Consider the following 22354-nt stretch of genomic DNA (forward strand, 5'->3'; position numbering starts at 1 on the left):
TACTACAAATTCCTATTGGAGTTTTAAATTTGTTCACTATTTTGGAAGTGAAAGATCTTCCCTGTTTGGTTCATGCAATTTCGGTGGGATTCAACCCTCACCCTATTCCATTGTTGCATGTAATACTTTGCTCAGATTTGGCAAATCAGAGCACCATCTTGTGGCAAATATTAATTGAGGATTATATGTGTTCAATTTCCATTCTTGTTCGGTGTTATCTAATAAATTTGGATTTGTAGGTTTATGTTTGCATTTTCTCTCCATCTATACACCATCCAAGTGACACTCACTTTTTCTCACCTTACATACCATACGGCTTAATTAACTGCATTGGTTTCTATCGTATGAACTACTCACCATACAGCACACCATACTTCCCCCCTCCCTTTAGTCACCGTACAACCTCCTTGTACCACCGTACGGCCAAATTTGCCCACTGTACACCATTTCTTTCCCACCGTATGACACATTTAGTGTCTAATAGCATACCGTACTGCCTGTACCATAAAGCCTTCACCATTGACCGTACACCCTTGTTTGGCATCCATACAAGCATTTCAAACTTATCATACTGCAGTTAGTTTACCATATGGCTTCATGTTAGAGTTTGCATATTGACTTTAGAGAAGTTGCAAGTACGGATCATTACGGTGGTATAAGAGCTTCAATCCTGCAAACTTGTTAACAGTGAATGAGAGTTTATAGCCGGAAGAGAAGAACCCATTTTGTTGATAGAATTGCTGCAAAACTGGAACCCACAGCTGCAGAACTCGTGGCACTACTGAGAGAACTTGCAAGGAATCAGGAATAGATCAATGATACTCAACGACTCATGGAAGAAACTCTCATTAAGTTGGTGGACAGTAAAATATCCGGTAAACAAAATGGTCAGAGCACAAACTTGGTGTCAAGTAAAGAAAACCCTCATCCAACACACTCTTGACCTTCCATGCCATCTTTTCCCCCACGGACAGAGGCACCACAAGGAGGGAAGCAGCCGAGCTTTTGAAGAAATGAAAGAACAACTGAGAGAAGATTGGAAGAATGTGAATTTTGAGGAAGATATATCTTACAAAGATTACGCGCATTTGAGAATGAGATATTCGGGAGGCGGAAATAGAGAATATTTTAACGATGATCTCAAAAAAAAGTTGAGTAAAGTGAATCTGTCACTATTTGACGGATTTGGATCCATATATGCACAAGCGTGGATAATGAAGACGGATACTTACTTCCATCTTAATCCCATGCCAAAAGAAGCAATTAAATTTGTGGTCTTTCACCTGGAGGGAGTAGCGCATGAATGTTGGCATCACGGCACCATCACACTGGGGCATGATCAAATAAATACCTATGCGAAATTCACTAAGAGACTGATAGATCGATTTGATGGTAAAGATCCAGAACTCAATTTCAAAGATTTGGCGAAGCTAAGGCACTTTGCTTTGGTCACGAACATTTCTAAAAGAAGATGAATAGTGCTCTTCATGAACGGACTAACAGAACCACTGAAAGGTTGGGTAAAAGGGTTAAATCCTACCACCTTGTCAGAGGCCATTAAGAAGGCACGGAGTATGGAATCATCATTGGCATCATCCTCTCGAGGTTACTCACATTCCAAACCACCAGTGTTTCCAAGGGACAAAGATAATAAACCTCTGCCGAGGAAGCCATCATTGAACAAAGCTACCAGACAAGAGCTCTGAAGGAAGAAACTTTGTCTCAACTACAAAGGACCATGGGAACCTAAGCACAGATGCCTCGAGAATGGAAAAATCCACTACATTGAGGTTGTATCCAATGATGAGGATGAACAAGAAAATATACCCTCCGAAGACAACCAACCCCACGAGGACACCAAATAGGTAAGTTTGAACCGTACAGAAAGAATAGCAGCATTGGTATGTCATGGAGGAACTATCGCCCTAGCCGGTAGCCCGAGGTGCACAGTGTTTCATGCACGAGGAACCCTTCAAGAACAAAGGGTTACGGTGATGCTTAATAGCAGAGTCACTCTAAACTTCATAAACTCATCTCTAGTGAAACGAAGAGGTCTACCTATGAAGACACATGCAACATTCCAAGTCAAAGTTGCTAAAGAAACTCTTCTGCCCTGCACACACCTTGTTCCTCAGCTAAGTATCACAATGCCTAATCATACGGTAATAGAAGATTTCTTCATAGTGGACCTAGATGATATGGAAGTTATTTTGGGTATACAACGCATGGAGACAATTGATGAATACACTCAGAGCTTCAAATGAATGGACTTCACTTTTGTTGTCGATGGGAAGAAGGTTGTTCTCCGTGGAATGGCCAATGAGGGACCAAAGGAAGTGTCAACACATCAGATGGAGGCAATTTTTCAGCATGACAACATTGCTTGGACTTCACACTGTTTTGTTTCAGCAAAACCCATAAAAGGACAATGAACACCTCCCAAGATGACGATCTTCACAATATCTTGAGTGCTCATGATGAAGTTTTTATAGACATTCCTCCTAGCATATCTCCCCATCAAGGGTTTGAACATACTATCAAGTTGGAAGCAAGAGCCAAGCCAGTCATAACCACACCCTACCACCATCCCAAAAAATTCAAAGATGAGATCAAAAAGACAATTCAGGAACCATTGGAGAAAGGATGGATTCATCCCAATTCTAGCCCTTTCGCGTCATCAATGGTATTGGTGAGAAAGGAAGGGACGATGCGCATGTGCATCGAACAAAAAAATGATAAAAAATAGATATCCCATTCCAAGGATAGATGAGTTGTTGGATGAATTACATGGCTCAGTCTATTTTTTGAAAATAGATCTCCATTCCAGATACCATCAGATCCACATGAAGGAAGAAGATGTGGAAAATACGGCCTTTTGTTGTCACTATGGGCATTATGAGTTCTTGGTCATGCCGTTCGGATTAACGAATGCACCTGCTACGTTCCAGTCATGCATGAATCGCATCTTTAAAAAAAAATTGCATAAGTACTTACTGGTATTCTTTGATGATATTCTTATTTATAGCAAGACATGGGAAGAGCACCTGAATCATCTGGATGAATTCCTAAGGATCATGAAGGAACAATCATTGTTCACCAAGTGATCCAAATGTGAATTCAGTATGACAAAAATATTGTACCTGGGGCATGTTGTTAATAAGTATGGAGTTCAAGTTCATCAAGAGAAGATTCAAGCTATCCTTGATTGGCTTTCCCCAAAATCACTCTTTGAGTTGCAAGGATTTTTTGGATTCTCTCAGCTCAACGCACCATTAACAGATCTAACAAGAAAGGGCTCCTTCCAGTGGAATGAAAAGGTACAACTCACTTCTGATAAATTGACAGAAGTAATGAGCACTTGTCCCGTACTGGCATTACCTGATTTCACTCAACTATTCATTCTAGAGTGCGATGCATCCGGAGAAGGCATTGGCGCAGTACTGATGCAAGATAGACACCCCATAGCTTATGAGAGCAAGAAGCTTACGCAAATAGAATGCTTATATTCCATTTATGACAAAGAGATGTTGGCCATCGTTCATGCACTAACCAAGTTCCAACAGTATCTGATGGGTGCCAAGTTTGTTGCCCATACAGATCACAATAGCTTGAGATATTTTTTGGAGCAACAAGACTTGAACGAGAGGGAACAAAAGTGGGTAAGCAAGGTTCAGGCTTTTGATTTTGACATTCAATATGTGAAAGGAAAGAAAAATGTGGTTGGAGATGCTTTGGTTAGGAAACCCGCCATTTGCTTACTAATCCAGATTTCAGCTGACTAGAAAGCACATTTGCTAGTAGAATATTCCAAAAACACATTTGCCTATGAGCTAATGGATGGCAAAACCCAAGATGATCGGTACAAAGTGGTGGATAACATCATTTGCTATAAGAATTAGATATATTGAGTGTCGGAATCCAAATTGAAGCAAAAAATTTTGAAGGAGATACACGACTCACCCTTGGCAGGACACCCAGGCTTCCTCAAAACTTACAGACATCTCCCTCAAAACTTACAGACATCTCAGGGAGACGTTTTCATGAAAAGGTCTTAAAGGAGACATACTGCAGTATGTAAGAGAGTGTGTAATCTGCAAGCAGAACAAATCCGAACATACTCTACCCGCAAGGTTACTGCAACCTCTGCCAATTCCAAAACGAAGTGGGAAAGTATCTCAATGGATTTCATTACTGGACTTCCCAAGCTAAACAGAAAGGATTGTATTTTCATGGTGGTTGCCGACTAACGAAATACACACATTTCTTTGTCATCCCCTCAAATTTTCAGGCAACATAGGTAGTCGATCTGATTTTAGAGAAATCTTTTGTCTACACAAGTTACCCCAAAACAATGTCAATGATCGAGATGGGCAATTTATTAGTATCTTGTGGATAGAACTATTTCTGCTAGCAGGAACATAATTGTCACCAAGTACTAGTTACCACCCTCAGACAGACGAACAATTGGAGATTGTAAACAAGTGGCTCGAAGGCTACCTTCGGATGTACATTTCGGCACAACAACGGATGTGGGTCAAATGGATGCACCTAAGGGAATATTGCTACAATACCACTTACCACATGTCCATCGGGATGACACTTTTCAAAGTACTATACAAGTATGATCCTCTTTCATTCATCGACACAGTTCTGGGTGACAGTCATGCACCAAGGGCGAGGGACTGGCTTCAAGAGGGATAGGTAATCCTAAGATGCTTGAAGGGAAACTTACAATGGGCACAAAATCAACAAAAGATGTACACCAACAGATAGTGAATTGAGAGAAGTTTCGAAGTGGGAGACTTGGTCTACCTCAGACTTCAACCATACTAGCAATCCTCATTGAAGGAAAAGGGGAAAGAAAAACTGAAGCCACAATTTTATGGCCCTTATCAAGTAGTTCATTGCATTAGTGAAGTTGCCTATGAGTTGTAACTTCCAAAGAGGAGGTGTATTCATAACGTTTACCATGACTCCTGCCTTAAGAAAGCTATGGGATAGAATGTCACAGCAGCTGCAGAGCTTCCGCCTCTCAATGAATAAGGAAAGTTCATATTGGAACTGGCCGAGATCAACGAAGTACGTGAGAAGACCCTGTGTAATAGCACGGTGAAGGAATATTTGGTACGTTGGAAACACTTGCTGTTAGACGACGCAACATGGGAGGGCGAGCACATTCTATAGCATATGACATTGCATTCCCTTGAGGACAAGCAAAATTTGGGACGGGAGGACTATAATATTCCCGTTATAAAATAAATTATTAATTAAACTATTCTTAATGGGCCGATTGAGTTAGTATATCTCGGACCCATTTTTGTTTTGTTTTCGTAGGTTTATGTAGTCGTCAGCTATCTTTGAACACCCTTTAAAAGTTTTTCCCAACGGATATTTAAGCACGGCTTGCAGGTAGTTGTTAGGTATGCAATTTGGATTATTTCTTTGTACTATGAATTCTTGTTGGAGTTTTGGATTTGTTCACCATTTTAGAAGTGAAAGATCTTCCCTATTTGCTTCATGCGGTTTCAGTGGGATTCAACCCTCACTCTATTCCGTTGTTGCATGTAATACTTCCCTTGAATCTAGCAAATTGGAGCACCATCTTGTGGCAAATATTAATTAAGGCTTATATATGTTCAATTTTCATTCTTGTTAGGTGTTATCTAATAAATTTCGATCTGTAGGTTTATGTTTGCATTTTCCCTCCATCCATACACCATCCAAGTGACACTCACTTTTGCTCACCTTACATACTGTATAGCTTGGTTAACTACATTGATTTCTAACGTACGAACTACTCACCGTATAGCACACCGTACTTCCCTCCTCCCTTCAGTCACCATGCGACCTCCTTGTACCACCGTACGGCCAGAGTTGCTCACCATACACCATTTCTTTCCCACAGTACGACACATTTAGTGTCCAATAGCATACCGTAAGGCCTTCACCCTTGACCTTACACCCTTGTTTGGCATCCACACAAGCATTTCAAACTTACCATACTGCACTCAATTTACTATATGGCTTCATTTCAGTGTCTGCATATTGACTTGAGAGGAGTTGCAGGTATGGATCATCACACAAGAGTGTTGAAGGCTGATTGTTGGATTCTCTAAGCTGGCCTGTGAACTATTTGTGGTTGCAAGTGTTGAAAACTCCTCAAAGACAACGAAGAGAAAGATCTCAACAAAAGAGGTAGGTTTTGTTGATTTTGATTGTTTTTTAATTTTCCTTTGCATTTTTTCTACAAAATGAAATGAACTATCTTGTTCTATTTATTTTTTCATTTTGGTTTGTGGCATTGTATATTGTTTATAGATTCATAGAATGGTGAGTGCTTCTAGCACTAGAGATTCTGAATCAAAACAGACCCAAACTTTCGACTATAGAAATATGTAGAAATGATTCAACAACTACCATGTGGAGGAGGTTTCCTTTGGATTGCAGCAATTGCAAAGAGGAATAGAAAAGCTTTTATAGTAGAGTGAAAGTACCTTTTTGCTTCAACCCTTAGAAAAGCACCGGGTTTTGTATAGGCAAGCAAAGAGTTAAAGCGCAACCCTTCTTGCAAACCATATTCTACTGAAATATATTGAAGAGCAAAGACACGAAGATGAAGCAGAGAGGAATGTAATTGTTCTTCTTTTAGAAAGGTCTAGAAGGAAAAAAGCATCAAAGGTCTCTATGGCTTCAGTTTCCAATGAAAAACCTGTAGTGCGCTATTCATTCCTATATGTTCCTCAAGAACCGAAGACAAAAAAGAGAGAGAAGGGACCCATGGAAATGTCATTGTATAATGAGGCTAGGGACATCGCCAAGCAAGACATAGTTGGATGCATCTATCCAAATGGATTGGCATATTATGTTATTTGATTACTATATTCGAAAAGGTGAGATCAATCAATGAGGCTCCAAAGAGGATTCAAGGGCTTGGTCGACATTTCCAAATCTTTCTTACTCAGTTTTTGAGAAGGTACACACCACTTTATTGGACAAAGAGGTGAAACATGTTAGATGATTCCTTAAAGCCCATCAAGGATTCATGGATTGAAAAAAGTGTACCCATAGCATCTAATGGATGGAAAAATTTAAGAAGTCATCCTTCGTTCAGCAATTTTGTAGTCTCTACAAGAGTTGCAATGTTTTTAAGAGAATTGGATTATGAACAGCAACTGAAGGATGGCCCATCTATTGCAAACATTATTTTCCAATACATTGAGCAAGTTGGCCCTCAAAATATTGTTCAAGTTTAGTGACACCTTGTACCGTCCCCTCACTCAAACAAATGCTGCAAAATATTGGCAAGAGAATTGAGTGGATCAAGCAAATGTGTGATGATGTCCAAGAAATCCAAATGTTCATCACAAACAACCATATGTTGCAAGCCATATTTAGACGATTCTCAAGATTGGAGTTATTTAAGGTAAGGTAATTATTTATAACTTAAATTTGTCTTAGACTTAGTTATTATTTGAGGTTTTAATTTTGAATTTATTACTGTTATTTTGAAATAGGTTGTTGGGGGTGATTTCGCCTCCAGCACTATTCTTTTGAGATGCCTTGTGAAGGCAAAAGAGGCATATATAGAATGGGAGTCGATGATAATTGGAGCATATGGAAGCAATTTAGTTACAAGGGCAGCTGTCATTAAGGCAATGATACTAGATGACTCTTGGTGGAATTGTATTGAGTGCCCATGAGATTTACTAAGCCTTTATTTAGCATGATCCGATACATTGACATGGATAGGCCTCACTTGGGTGAGGTATATGATGGCCTTGACTCTATCATTGAAGATATAAAAAATTCATTAATGAGAAAGAGCAAGATTGTGAAGAAACAATCTTCAAGGAACTACATAAAATCATGGTGGAGAGATGGAACAAAATGACAAGCCCTTTGCATCTCCTTTCCTTTTCATTGAGCCGCAGATACTATAGTCAGGCAGTCCTTAATGAGAGTAGCACTAGAGTTGCTCAATATAGAGATCCTGAAGTTGTTCATGGTTACAAGGCATCACTTTGTAAGGTCTTTCTCAATCCCATATAGCCTATCGTAACCTCTAAATTCACAAGTGTCTCAAAAACCGATGATTGTGGTCTTGACACTCTTAAAGGCAAAGAAAGTGTTCATGATCATAAATGGTGGTACTTCCATGAAGAAATATACCAGCACCTATACCCTGCTGCCATCAAAGTTGTTTATCAAAAGTAATTTCTTAACTCTTAAGATTCTAATTTCCAACTTCTTGTTGATGAATACTGAATTTATATTTTTTTAAATTATTCACAGCTCTTAGCTCTCTAATTTCAAAATTGAAAATCTTGATAAGTTACTAGTTCATCATCATCAAGAGGAATTGAAATAGATACTCCATCTACTCTATAAAACGCCAAATAGATCATATTCCAAGAAGGTAAAAGACTTGGTCTATGTACATTTAAACTTGAGGCTCCTAACACACAAAGACAATATGTACAAAAAAGGGAGGTGAAGCATTGGGATGTTGAAACAGAATATGCGGCGTTGGATGATTCTTTTGCCTGCCTTGCTGCACTTGGATTTGACCATCATCATCATGAGCTACCTAGTCATCATGAGGCTGAGATTGTTAGTACCACTACTAGTGGCACGGTTTGAGCTTCTAATTTGCCACAGCGGGAGGATAGTGATATGTTTGATGAGTTCTAATGATATTTGATCGGCGATGGCTAATTGTTAATGTTGACATTATTATCTTTGAACTGAAACATTGATTAGCATTTTGATATGTTATATGGACTAGAATTAAGTTGTATGGTGGTCTATTTTGCTATGTTGCTTTGCTATTAGCAGAGTGGTCTATTATGAACTTATTTGTTGTTGCATAAATATTTTAAAATAAAAAGACATGTTTTTGTATGGACAAACCCAAAGGGAATCCAAACCCACCTAAAAAAAAATTGAACGAACCCATGAACCCAAATCTGAATCTGATCCGGGACCGGCACTTTCAATTTAATGAAATGAGTGTTAAAGAATAGAGAATAGAATTTGGTTGATGAATTTTTTATTACAAATCTCTATGTGATGCAGGATGCGAAGTTAATAAAAGAATGAACAAAAACTGAAGATATAAATAATGACATTCAAACTTGCAAAACATTTCAAAAAAAAATAGGAGTCCACTTTTCATTATCATCATTCCAGATAAGATTATTTGCAGAGTTGATATTGACCATATGAATGACAAGAGAAATAATTCTTGTGAGGCTTCTATGCTTTTACTTTTGTAGATGGTGGATGTGAAATGTATAAGAAGAAGTTGGGGGGTTTCCAATTTGCAAATTCAAAAGAACAAGCATTGTATTTCTAGGAAAAAGTAGAAAATAGATGGGTTGTGGTACCCTTTCAATTTTAAGGAGATCAGCAAAGGTGGTGATGATAAAAATGTCTGAGAGAATGGTGAATGTAGGACAGTGGTATTGCCTGAAATTATACCGTTGATGTCTAAATTAATAGGACTTCTGATTGAAACAATTTTGTTGATCCTTTTCTAAGATTCAGAGAGAAAAGGGTCCCTATTATGGTTAATAGTTTAGCTCTTCTTTTTCTTATTTGTTTAGTATCATGTAGGATCCATGTAAATTCTTGAATTTTAAAATGACAACCCCCTGAAGCAGCAAAACCCAAGTACCTTTTATGAGCAAGAGAAGAGGTGGATAAAAAATCTCTCCATACAAACTATGTAATGTCCCCAATTTAGCAGGTTCCCATAGCCCGAATTGGTCAGTTCATCATCGCTACCATTATAAGCAAACAGTGAGTTTTGAGGGACTCTGATGTAGACTTTCTACTTATAGTGAGTCTGATTTTGGATGGTTGCTATTTTTGGTAGTGCAATGGTGGTGCAGTTGGTTGGTCAACATCTGCATAGGATTGTGCATTTTCTTAATGGAGTTCATATTTATTGATTTACTAATGTGGCTTCATTATTATTAAAGCATTTTATATTGTAACATGTTATAAAATGGAATTCTGAAGTTTAAGCATCTTAAGTGAGAAACGTGAACTAGAATCTGAATTACACAATTGTGATTATAAATGTGGCTCCAATTGTGAGAATTGAGCATCCAATTATTTGTTTTATTTCTTTGGTAATTTCTGACGGTTTGAATGCTGTGATTTATCCATTCCATTGCTAAGGTAAAGTGGAATTGGTATTTGCATTTGTGAGAATTTTTTTGAGTCTTCCAATTCTGTGGCTACTGTGATTAGGAAGAAATTTGTTTTCTTGGAGACACAAATCATATACAATTGCAAATTGGGAATCCATTATCACTGATTTTCATCATCAACATTGGTGTCAAGTATATGTTGTTTGCATGGGATTTCTCTGAGATTCGGTGTTTGTTTAATCTGCTTCCACACACATAAAATCACTATTGTTAGGCATCAATCTCCCTGCCAAAACTGGTGCATATCTATATGAATGAAATACCAATACTTCCTGCAAATTGACGTGGATTTTCCAAGGGTTTTGTGAGGCATTTGAATCCCAAACCGACCTACCTGTTTAACAAATGGATAGGGCGAATTATCCTTGCAAACATGAATGCCATTATTGGTGCGGGTTTCCAGTACCATGATGACTGTATAAGTCGGGTATGTAAGCGAACACCACTGGTTGGGCGTTGGGTGTTTGGCTGCGATTGGTTTTGAGCAAAAACGGCATTCAGCCTGGAATGATTTTGATTGCACAAAAAAGCATTAGGTTCCAGCAATATTTGACTGTAATTTTCCTTACTCTTGCAAGAATGAGTTTAATAATTAATAAATTTACCTTACTCTTGCAGACATGAGTTTAATAATTAATAAATTCGAAGCACTTTAGAATTACAGTAGTAGGTGTGCAATGTCATTTGTCTATTTCAGAATTTTCATTTTCATATAAGTATTTCAATTCCAGTTCATATTCCAAAAAACACAAAAAAAAAGTGAAGATAAAACAGAACTTCAAAAAAATGTCATGTCCCCAAATTTCAATGTAATTATTTAATTTAATTAATTAATTAATTGGTCCCAAAACTTAAATAATATAATAAAAGGACCTTTAATTAGTTACTTTAATTAATTAATATGGGGCCCAAGCTAATAATATTTGTATTTATGGTTCCAATCGATTTAGTATTATCTCGGACCCATTTTTATTTAATTGTTTCGTAGGTGTAGCCGGCTATCTTTGTAAACCCTCAAGAAGATCCTCCGAAGAGTATTTAACTGCGGCATGTAGACAATAGTTGGTATGCGATTTTGGATTATTTTTGTGTACTACAAATTCGTGTTGGAGTTCAGTATTGTTCACCATTTCGGAAGTGAAAGATCTTCCCTACTTGGCTAATCTGGTTTCAGTAGGATTCAACCCTCACCCTATTCCGGCTTTGTATTACTTTGTTTCAAATCTAGAAAATCTGAAGCGTGATCATTGTTTGAATCGTAAATTACTCCTGGCCACCTCTGGCATTTGGCACTCATTTTTGGCACCTATACGATTTGTTCTATTATTAGTTTATGCGTAATTCTAGCATTTGAGTCTAGGTGTCCATTTGGTATCAATATTTAATCATTTGCACTTCCGTACAATTTCCATCCCTGGCAATCTTGGCTGTATGGCCATTCACCGCACAGCAACGACTCTCCCCCACCGTTTGGCAAAGCTATGAATCCCGCCTCCGTATGGTTCAAGCAGACCCACCATATAGCCTAGTTATACCGTACGGTCCAATTGTGTTGTATGGATCAAGTATACCATACAGACTCCTTCAAGCACTCTGCGGTCACTCTAAAATCACCGTACGGCCCATTTCCAAGGTGTGTCATCAGTCAGTCTCTCATGTCATACACTAGGGCTTGGAGGGTGAACAAAGGGCATTAAGCACATCTTGGATGTTTGTCCTTTCAAATCTCATATCCAATTAGGCTGAGACTGGCTACCCGAAACATTGAGCAAGACTACCAAAGCATTGAAAAGGACTACCCGAAGCACTGAGGAAGACTACCTGAAGCATGAAAAAAGACTACCTGAAGCACTAAGGGAGAACTACCTGAAGCACTAGCTACCCGAAGCACTAAGGGAGAACTACTTGAAGCACTGGCTACCCAAAGCATTGAGGAAGACTATCAAAGCATTGAAAAGAACTACCCAAAGTATTGAGGAAGACTACCTGAAGCATAAAGAAAGACTATCTAAGCATTGAGGGAGAACTACCTGAAGCACTGGCTACTCGAAGCATTGAGGAAGATTACCGAAGCATTGAAAAGGACTACCCGAAGCACTAAGGAAGACTACCTAAAGCATAAAGAAAGACTACCTAAAGCACTGAGAGAGAACTACCTGAAGCATTGGCTACCCAAAGCACTAAGGGATACTACCTAGAGCACACAACCAGATTACCTAAAGCATTGGCTACCTAAAGCACTGAGGGATACTACCTGGAGCACACAACCAGACTACCTGAAGCACACGACAAGACTACCTAAAGGATACTGGGGGATGTTGGAAAGCTGGAAAATAAAGTGAAAAAGAAAACAACATGCAAAGGGCTCCGTACGAGAATTCATAAGGCAATTCTAGAACGGAACATTACAAAAAAAGTGATATCATCTCGCAGCATTGACATTTGGAGCGAGCTTGGGTTCTTTACAATAGTATTATAGCAGTTTCCTACCAGCCTCCAGGCAATTGGGCTCAGAGGCATAGTGATCAATGCATTATTCAGAGGTTTCATTTCAGTGCATTATGGATTGAAGATTTATTTCAGGTAGCCATTATCCCGAAGAGATCCTACTTCACCACCTATATTCAATTTGGTACTGTGGGCGAGAGGGATGTTCATGATTATGGAAGATAAGCTAGCACAGGTTATAGAAATGTTGGCACAAGTTCAGAGATAGATAGAGAGACAGGAGAGACATTTAGGACTTGGGAATTGGACAACACCATGTTTCAAATATGTCGCAAAAGCTTTCTGACACTCTGCAGTGGATTACAGTTCCTTCAGGATAGAGTAGGGAGAGGGTTACTTGGGACAATTCTGTCTATTCACAAAGATCTTGAGTTAATGACAGGTCCAAAGTTGGTAAGAAGCATAGAGCGAAGGACCAGGTCAAGATTGATCACAGGGTTAACAAGATTGGTTACATTGGTACTTATGATAGGCCTCAGAGACCCACCTTTATGAGCCCTGAGGTGGATGCAGTCAATACTGAGACTGAAGCTGCACCCTTTGCAGATGATGTGGTTGCACATTTTGGTGAGTAGCATACTCTCCCACAAGCCATCAAGCACAATCTTAATTTTACTAGATATCTGACATAGAAGCGAGAGCACTCCAGAGGTAGGCCTACTCCTGATAGACAAAGGCCTAGGCAATCTGACTTACGAGGAGGTGGCCAATAAGATGACTCTGACACATCTTGATGGTAGTTGTAGAGTGACAACTCAAGCTTGCTTCCATAGCTCCACACTCATCTTGCTTTGTGTCCTGTGACTGTAGAGGATGTTATTAGATTTGCAATATTACATCTTGATGAAGTTTCTCACAATTAGTGGTATCATGGATCGGTTTCTCTTCATCATTATCAGATTACTTACTATCAAGAGTTTGTAGACAGGTTGATAGAGTGATTTGATAGGAAGGATCCTGAGGTGTATTTCTAGGAGTTAGCTTAGCTCAAGCAGACAGGTGGACTGAAGGCCTTCATTAGTGAGTTTGAAAGGCTTTTCGTGATGGTGTACGATATATCTAAGCGGAGGAGAATTATGTTGTTTACTGAGGGTCTAGTAGAGCCACTTAGAGGATGGGTCAAGTCTTTGAACCCATCTTCCCTGCAGAAATCCATTAAGAAGGCCAAAAATTTAGAGGCATCCACACCTAGAGGCAAGTTTGTCTCGAAGCCTTATAGTTCATCATATGACAAGGCAGCCTCGAAGAAGGAAGAAAAATCAGATTATGAGCGTCTTATGGTAGCTCCCTTAGATTGGGAGACTATTAATGATTTAAGGAGAAAGAAGCCGTGCTTTTATTGTAGGGGAGCCAATGATGTTAATGTAATGTCCCTTGGTGTGAGATTGAAAAGAAGTCCGCAAATCCTCTGGTTTAATGGACCTGCACAGGTATTAGTACTCAAAAATTATTATAAAACATTAAAACATACAGAAATCTAACATATATCCTATCCCCTAATTAATTTCCCTTTTTAAGGAGAGGTCATGATCTGAAAATAAGCTCCTAGGGGAGGGCCTCCTGTGGCTCCTATGTGGAACAACTCTCCACGAAGCGTCATCATCTCATGATTTCCCTCTTGTTAAGCCTTATGAATGATTAATCAAATGCATTCATCCTTCTTAGGAGAGATTTCTATCTTCTTGAGCCTTAACGAACTATCATTGGTATGTACATAATAGCATATGAATATGCTTTAGTCCTTCACTACTGTATGCTTTTCAAAGATATTCCATCTCTCCTTGATACCCAATAGGCATTATAAATTTAAGAGTTGTTCCTCATCCTTACTTGGTGTTCCTTCAATCCTGTTCTACCTTCACCCGAATTGCTGGCGTCCCTTGAACTTCTGCATTGCCCCTGGCTAAGCTTAAGGTTTAGTCTCTAATGGATGGCGTCCTTGGAGATGTATTTTATCCTTCCCGTGCTCCTCCACGTCCTACATTATCTGTCGTCCTTTGTATGTTGCGATGAGGTGAGGCTGCCTATACGTTATATGCGGGGTCTCTGTATATGCCGCTTGCTAGGCAATCAACGTCCCTCTGCCTGTCGTCCTTCTTTTGTGGTTCCTGTCTTCTGTTTTTCCGAGCGGACATCAAATGAGCTTTAAATATCATTGTTCTGGCCAAAAGCCATGACCATCAAGACTAGTCGTGACCCATAGTTCTCTCATTTGATCTCTTTAATATATATAATATTTGTTATATGTAAGTTTACCATTATAATGATATTTATTATATTTATATATTTATCATTACAATAACATTTATAATATTTGTTTGAGTCAATATATTTATTTATTTATTAGTTCCTGCCTTTGTTGTTTATTTATAATTGAAGACCATTTCAATTATTTATTGCTTACTTATAATGATATTTATAATATTTATTATAATGATATATTTATCATTACAATAATATTTATAATATTTGCTTGATTCATTCTATTTATATATCTATATATGTTTGTTTATTTATTTATTGTTTATTTACTATTGAAGATCATTTCAATTAAAATCATAAAGGGTAGATTTATTATTGACAATATCACTTAATAAAATAGATTTTAGTATTTATTTATAAGTTTTATTTCAATTGTTTACCCCAAGATTTGGGGTCATTATAGTTGATCATGATTGTTATATGAAGCCTAAGGGAAAGAATAACATTATGGAGTGGTTCTATGACAATGATGATAATTCTAATTTTATAGGGTAGCTAGGTAATTATGATCATGATGCACATAGAGCTACGGGGATGATGCTGATCTCATCTCAAGGTTGCCTAACTTTCTAGCATGAGGAAGGAAGGATCTTTTAGGATGTGTGGACTCTTGGCTAGACAGAGGGTGATTGCAGTCTTTGATACAGGTGTTGCACATAATTTCATTGATTCCCGTTTGGTCACCAGGAGGGGGATTATGATTGAGGACTTTGAGGGATTATGGGTTCAAGTGGCTGATGGTTACACCCTTAGGCGTAACAAGATGATTTTAGATCTTCTAGTTAAGTTGAATACTTATACATTTATTTAAGGAAGATTTTTATGTGGTAGTTATGGGCAGCAGAGATATAGTTATTGGCATGGCATGTTTGCATACCCTTAAGGACATTTGCATAAGTACAGACAAGATGGAGATGAGATTTATTAGGGATGGTAAACCACAGGTTTTTAAGGCTATCAGGAGTGATGATCTTAAGCAAATCTCTCTTAGACATATGTAGCAGTTGGTTCGTCATGAGGATGTGATTGATTGGGCAGCAAAGTGCAAGTTGATGTCGACATGAACAATACGGATAAGCTTGACATTCGATAGTTGAGAACTAAACACTCCAAAGTCTTTAGTCATCTACCACCTGGTAAACTACCCAACCAAGGGATTGAGTGTATTATAGAGTTGGAGGAGGACACTAAGCCCATTATGATTACACTTTATAGGCACCCGAAGCAACTCAAGGATGAGATTCAGAAGACTATACAAGGGCTGCTTGATATGGGACACATCAGGTCGAGTAAGTCTCCCTTTGCTTCATCAGTTGTACTGGTGAAGGATGGTACATTGAGGATGTGCATCGATTACTAGATGCTTAATAAGAGTACTATTAAGAAATGGTATCCTATCCCTTGGATCGATGAGCTTATTGATGAGTTAGATGGGGCATAGTTCTCCTCCAAGATTGACTTGAGATCAGGTTACCATCAAGTTTGAATCACATAGTAGGATGTCAAGAAGACAACACTCAGATGCCATTGTGGCCATTTCGAGTTTCTAGTCATGTCTTTTGGCTTGACGAATGCCCCAACCACTTTTCAATCTACTATAAGCAGGGTGTTTCACAATCGCTTATGAAGGTTTGTGTTGATATTCTTTGATGACATCCTCATTTATAATAATGACCTAGGATGATCATGTTGCAAATCTGGATATAGTATTTGATATTCTGGATAGGGCTTCCTTCTATGCCATGGAGCCCAAGTATGCACTTGGTATGACAGAGCTTCTATATTTGGGTCTCATCATCAATGCAGAGGGTGTTCACATTGACCCTAGTAAAGTTCGTTCTATTCTCGAGTGATCTACACCCGAGAACTTGACACAACCGAGAGGTTTCATCAGACTTTGTGCATTTTATCTCATATTTATGGTACGAATTTCGAGACATGCAATTCCCCTTACGAACCTTAAGGGTAGGTTTTAGTAGACTCCTCAGGCACAAGAGTGCTTTGATAAGTTCAAGGTGATTATGACTTCATACCCTGTATTAGCTTTGCTAGATTTTACAAGGTTGTTTGAACTTTGACTTACACTCTAATGCCTTGTGTGAGGGAATTGGAGCAGTATTATCCCAAGATCATCATCCTAAAGCATTTGAGAGCAGTAAACTACAGGGTCTTGAGAGATCACTCAGTGGCTATGACAAGGAGATATTGGCCATCATACATGCTTTCGCCAAGTTCAGGCAGTATTTGGTTGGCAGCAAATTTTGTATCGCGACAGATCAAAATAGCTTGGAGCATTTCCTAGGTCATAGGGACCTGAATGACAGACAGCAGAAGTGGGTTAGCAAGTTACAATCCTATTATTTTGATATCTCCTACATTAAGGGTACTCAATGTTGTAGTTGAAGCCCTTTCTCTAAGGCCCCACTTGTGCTTGATTACTAAGATTGATGAGGATTAGAAGCATTTGATCATAGCCGAGTATGCCAAAGATTAGTGGCAAAGTGATGTAGGAGCATCCTGGGTGTAACAGCAATCTTGCATCACCCAAAAATATTTTTTATTTCAATCTTTTCTGTTTTAATAGGAACTAATAGACAGGATGGTTACTATTTATGGGAACTTGCTATTTTTAGTAAATTTGTCATATGAGCTCAGAATGTTCTCATTTTCTACAAGAAGGTTCATTTTAGAGTTGTAAGCCTACCATAAAAATCTCATTGCTTAAGTATAAGTATCAGAGAAGTTATTGCGAATTTTAAAAGGAAAAATTTGCAGAAAAATCTTCAAGCTCACCGTTGAAGGCCTTAGAGTGCCCAAATGAGGTCCAAAAACTTGACAAAAGGGTGCTAGCGCAGTCTCGAGCCTGTAGATCAAGTGTTGGCGTTTACGAAAAATGGTTATAATAGCCAATCGGAGCAACGGTTCATGAGTTATGGCCTTTCAAAGTTGGGCTACCCAAAATATCTAAAATAATTGTCAAAGATGTATTTGGCCAACTCTATATGTATTGTTAAGGTATGTCGGCCCTAGGTATTAAGTTCCATTGTCTAGAACCTTCCCGGGCGACATAAAATTGACTATTTAAAAAACGCCCAAACATTGTCTAGGACAGCGCTGGGTCATAGTTCGTAGCTTGTCTTGCTATTTATTGTAATTAAGGTGCCCATGTGGGTTAGCATATTGTACTTGTGAATTACGTAATCCCGCATTTGCGGCGCAAATAAGAAGTCCATATTTTGTTCTCACATTTGTTGTTGTTTCTTTGTTTCTGTTACGAGTTATTGGTATTAAGGGGAGCACCCTACAACAGAAGGTGGTATTGTGGACAGCAGTATTCAAGACAACAATTACACCCTTGCAAATGAGTTGAACATCTAAAAGGGAAGGATTTATCTTGTCCCAAGATCAAGTGCCAGAAAGATTATTCTTCGAGCCTTTCACGATTCACCATTGGCTGGTTATCTCGAGTTTTTTAAGACCTACAGACAGATTCAGGAGAGATTTACATGAGAGCTCTAAAGACAGATGTGCAGTGTTATGATAGAAAGTGTTAGGTTTGTCGGCAGAAAAAACATGAGCATACCTACCCTATAGGGTTATTGCAAACACTTCCCATTCCTAAGCGGAAGTGGTAGAGTATATATATGGATTTCATTATGTGCTTACCGAAAGCCCAGGGTAGAGATCGCATTTATGAGGTGGCAGATCATCTAACCAAGTATGCTCGCTTTTTCTCCCATCACCACTACATATTTAGTAGTATAGTTAGCAAAGTTGTTCTTTAGGTAGGTGTACAAGTTGCATGATTTAACCCGAACAATAGAGAGTGACCATGATAACTGATTTATGAGTCACTTTTGGCAAGAAGTTTTCACATTATGTGGAATAGAGTTAACTCTAAGCACCAGTTACCAACCTCAAATTGACAGCCAAACTGAGATTGTGAATAAGTGGGTGGGGGGTTAATTGTAGAATTTGGTTTCTTCTCGGTAGAGAGCTTTGATGAAGTGGATTCATTTATGTGGGTATTGTTATAATTCCACTCACCACATGACTACACAAATGTCACCTTTCAAAGCTTTGTACGGATATGATCCTCCTAGCTTTATAGATTTGATTTGCAACAGTAGTAGAGTGCCCAATGTAGGCGACATGTTGAAGGATAGTCAAGACATGAAGACATTGAGAGATAATATACAAAGGGCACAGTATCAGCATAAACACGTATGTTGATTAGAGGAGGATAGCTCGCTCCTTTCATGGGGGTGATATGGTTTACTTGATGTTGCAGTCGTACTGACAATCTTCCACCAAGAAAAATAGAGCTGGAAAGAGCCTCAATATTATAGTCCCTTCCGGGTCGTGAGGCGAATTGGTAACGTGGCATGAGTTGGATCTGTTAGAGGATAGTAGGGTGCATATGTGTTTCATGTTTCACACCTCAATAAGGTGCGAGGCAGACATGTGATTCCATCTCCCATTTTACCCTTGTTGGATGATGAGGGGAGGCTTGAGTTGATCCTTGAGCCAATACTTGATATCGGGGAGAGCCAATTGCAGAGGACTATCAAGGAGATTTTGGTTAAGTGGCAGGGACTTCCGAACGAGGATGCCACTTGGGAGCTTGAAAATTTTTTCTTTAGCACCCCAAGTTGCGATTGCTTGGGGACAAGTAATCTTGGGGAGGGAGGATTGTAATGTCCCCGATTTAGCAAGTTCCTACAGCCAAGATTGGTCAGTTCATTGTCGCTACCCTCATGAGCTGATAGTGAGTTTTGAGGGTGTCTAATGTAGACATGCTATTTATAGTAAGTCTAATTTTGGATGATTGCTATTTTTGGCAATGCAATGGCGGCACAATTGGTTGGTCATCATTTGCATAGGATTGAGCTTTTTTTTGATGGAGTTCGTATATATTAATTTATTAATGAGGCTCCATTAAAATTTATTATTAAAGCAATTTATATTATTACATGTTATAAAATGGAATTGTGAAGTTGAAGACTCTTAAGTGAGAAGTGTGAAGTAGAAGCTGAATTGCACAATTGTGATTATGAGAATGGCTCCAATTGTGCGAATTTAGCATCCAATTAATTGTATTACTGCTCTGGCAATTTCTGAGGGTTTGAAGGCTGTGATTTCTCCATTCTATTGCTGAGGTATAGTGGAATTGGTATTTGCATTTCTGAGAATTCTGTGAGTCTTCCACTTTTGTGGCTACCGATATTAGGAAGACATTTGTTTCTCTGGAGATATAAATCATATACAATTGCAAATTGGGAATCCATTATCGCTGATTTTCATCATCAACATTGGCATCAAGTATCTACTGTTCGCATGGGATTTCTCTGAGATTTGATGTTTTTTTAATTTGCTTCCAAACGCCTAAAAACACTGCTGTTAGGTGTCAATCTCCCTGCCAAAACTGGTGCTTAATTATATGAATAAAACACCAATACTTCCTGCAAATTGTGGTGGTTTTTCCAAGGGTTTTGTGAGGCATTTGATCCCAAACCAACCTGCCTGTTCAACACCTGGATTGGGCAAACTTTCCTTGCAAACTGGAATGCCGTTATTGGTGTGGGTTTCTACTGCTGCAGGTGACTGTATAGATCAGGTGTGTGAGCCAACACCACTGGCTGGGCATTGTGCATTTGGCTGCGATTGGGACTGAGGAAAAATAGCATTCAGCTTGCAATGATTTATACTGCACAAACAAGCATCAGGGTCCAGGAATATTTAATTGTTATTTTCCTTACTCTTGCAAGCGTGAGTTTAATAATTAATAAATTTGCAAGTACTGAATCAGAATTAAAGTTTTAGGTGTGGAATGTCATTTGTCTATTTCAGAATTTTCGTTTTTATATCACTATTTCATTTCAAGTTTATATTACAAAAAAGTTCAAAAAAAAAGTGAAAAAGAACAAAACTCGAAAAAAGAAACATATCATCTCTCTGCATTGACAGTTGGAGCCAGCTTGCGCACTTTACAAGCTATGAAGCATGCCCAAGATCTCCTAGCAGAAAAGGCGCCCCAACTTAAAAGCTCTACTCTTTCTCCACTTCTAGAAAAAGAGTATTAAAATAGTTTGTCATCTCATGCTATATGGTTTTTTATCTGAGTCAGTCTCATAATTTAATTGGTAGGATTCATGGTATAGTGACTTAAGTTCCGAATCAAGACTAGAAGGAACATATGTAATCAAATAAGTTTATCTCTTCTTCTTATCAGTTTAGTATCTTGTAGGATCCATGCAAATTCCTGATTTTTAAAGTGACAACCTCCTGAAGCAGCAAAACCAAAGTACCTTAAATGAGGAAGAGTAGAGGTGGATAGAAAATCTGTGTCTCCATGCATACTATGAAGCATGTCCAAGATCTCCTAGCAGAAAAGGCACCCCAATCTAAAAGCTCTACTCTTTCTCCTCTTCTAAAAAAGAAGCGGATAAAGATAGATTGTCACCTCATGCTATATGGTTTCTTATCTCAGTCAGTCTCATAATTTAACTGGTGGCATTCATGGGATAGTGACTTAAATTGTAATCAAGACTAGAAGGAACATATGTAGGCAAATAAGTGTTTATATGTAACTTTTTCTTGGTGATAATGTTTGCCAGATAACTCCATTTTCAGATGTCAATATGTATCTTTGGCTTGAGTGATATTTTTTGCATGGTAACTCCATTTCCAAATTTGGACTATGCAAATTTAAAATTTTACTATTTAAAGAACATTGTAATTTGCCATTTGTTTTTACAATTAACTAATTTCTCATTCTCAATGTAAAAATAATACCTCATTTTGGGTTAGAGTTCCTGTTTTGTCACTACAAATTATTGTTGCAGATCCCATTGTCTCACAAGCTGACAGATGTCTGACCTGTACATTGATAGCCTAAGAACATGAGAATAGAATACATCGATAGCCTTAGCACATGAGAATAGACAATAGGCAAGGGCATCTGTGGAAACTTTCAGTAGTTAGGAAATACAAACCAGAGATTTATCCTCCATCATTTTTCTCATAGAGTATGCTAACCTGCTCATAAAAGGAAATGTAATTCAATTAAAATTTTGTACATAATGAATCATATTCCTCAAGCAACAATAGATGGGACAGAAAACGCTTTCAGAAATATACGTGAGAGTTACAGCCAGTGGAAGGCCTTCAGGAACAGCTATCACAACAATTACAACCTGACAAGATAAGCATCAATAGATAACTATTAAACTATTTCTCGATACATTTGAATATAATATTTACTTGCTGATCTATTGTCGCCAAACTCTTTCCAATCAATTTGAATATAGAATAACACAATGCAGATGAAGAAAATAACATTTCAAGGTTACATATCCATGACACGA

General features: G+C 38.3%; 1 protein-coding gene across 5 annotated transcripts in view; it reads right to left on the reverse strand.

The window, feature by feature from the left end:
- Positions 1-22354, reverse strand: part of LOC149552499 (calcium-transporting ATPase 5, plasma membrane-type-like) — a 325070-nt gene that overhangs the window by 156215 nt on the left and 146501 nt on the right. For all 5 annotated transcript variants that reach the window (XR_016352944.1, XM_089788076.1, XM_089788075.1 and 2 more), the window contains exons 16-18: positions 22128-22183; positions 21983-22025; positions 21783-21866 (exon numbers count right to left, since the gene is read on the reverse strand). Coding sequence is in view for 4 of the 5 variants with exons in the window: in XM_089788076.1 (XP_089644202.1) it covers positions 21783-21866; positions 21983-22025; positions 22128-22183 (183 nt within the window). In the remaining variant the exon portion in view is untranslated. The remainder of the gene's footprint in view (positions 1-21782; positions 21867-21982; positions 22026-22127; positions 22184-22354) is intronic.

The sequence above is a fragment of the Cupressus sempervirens genome, chromosome 6 (genome assembly GCF_028749045.1).
Source record: "Cupressus sempervirens isolate cs-2001-9-10 chromosome 6, ASM2874904v1, whole genome shotgun sequence".
NCBI classification, from domain to species: Eukaryota; Viridiplantae; Streptophyta; class Pinopsida; order Cupressales; family Cupressaceae; genus Cupressus; species Cupressus sempervirens.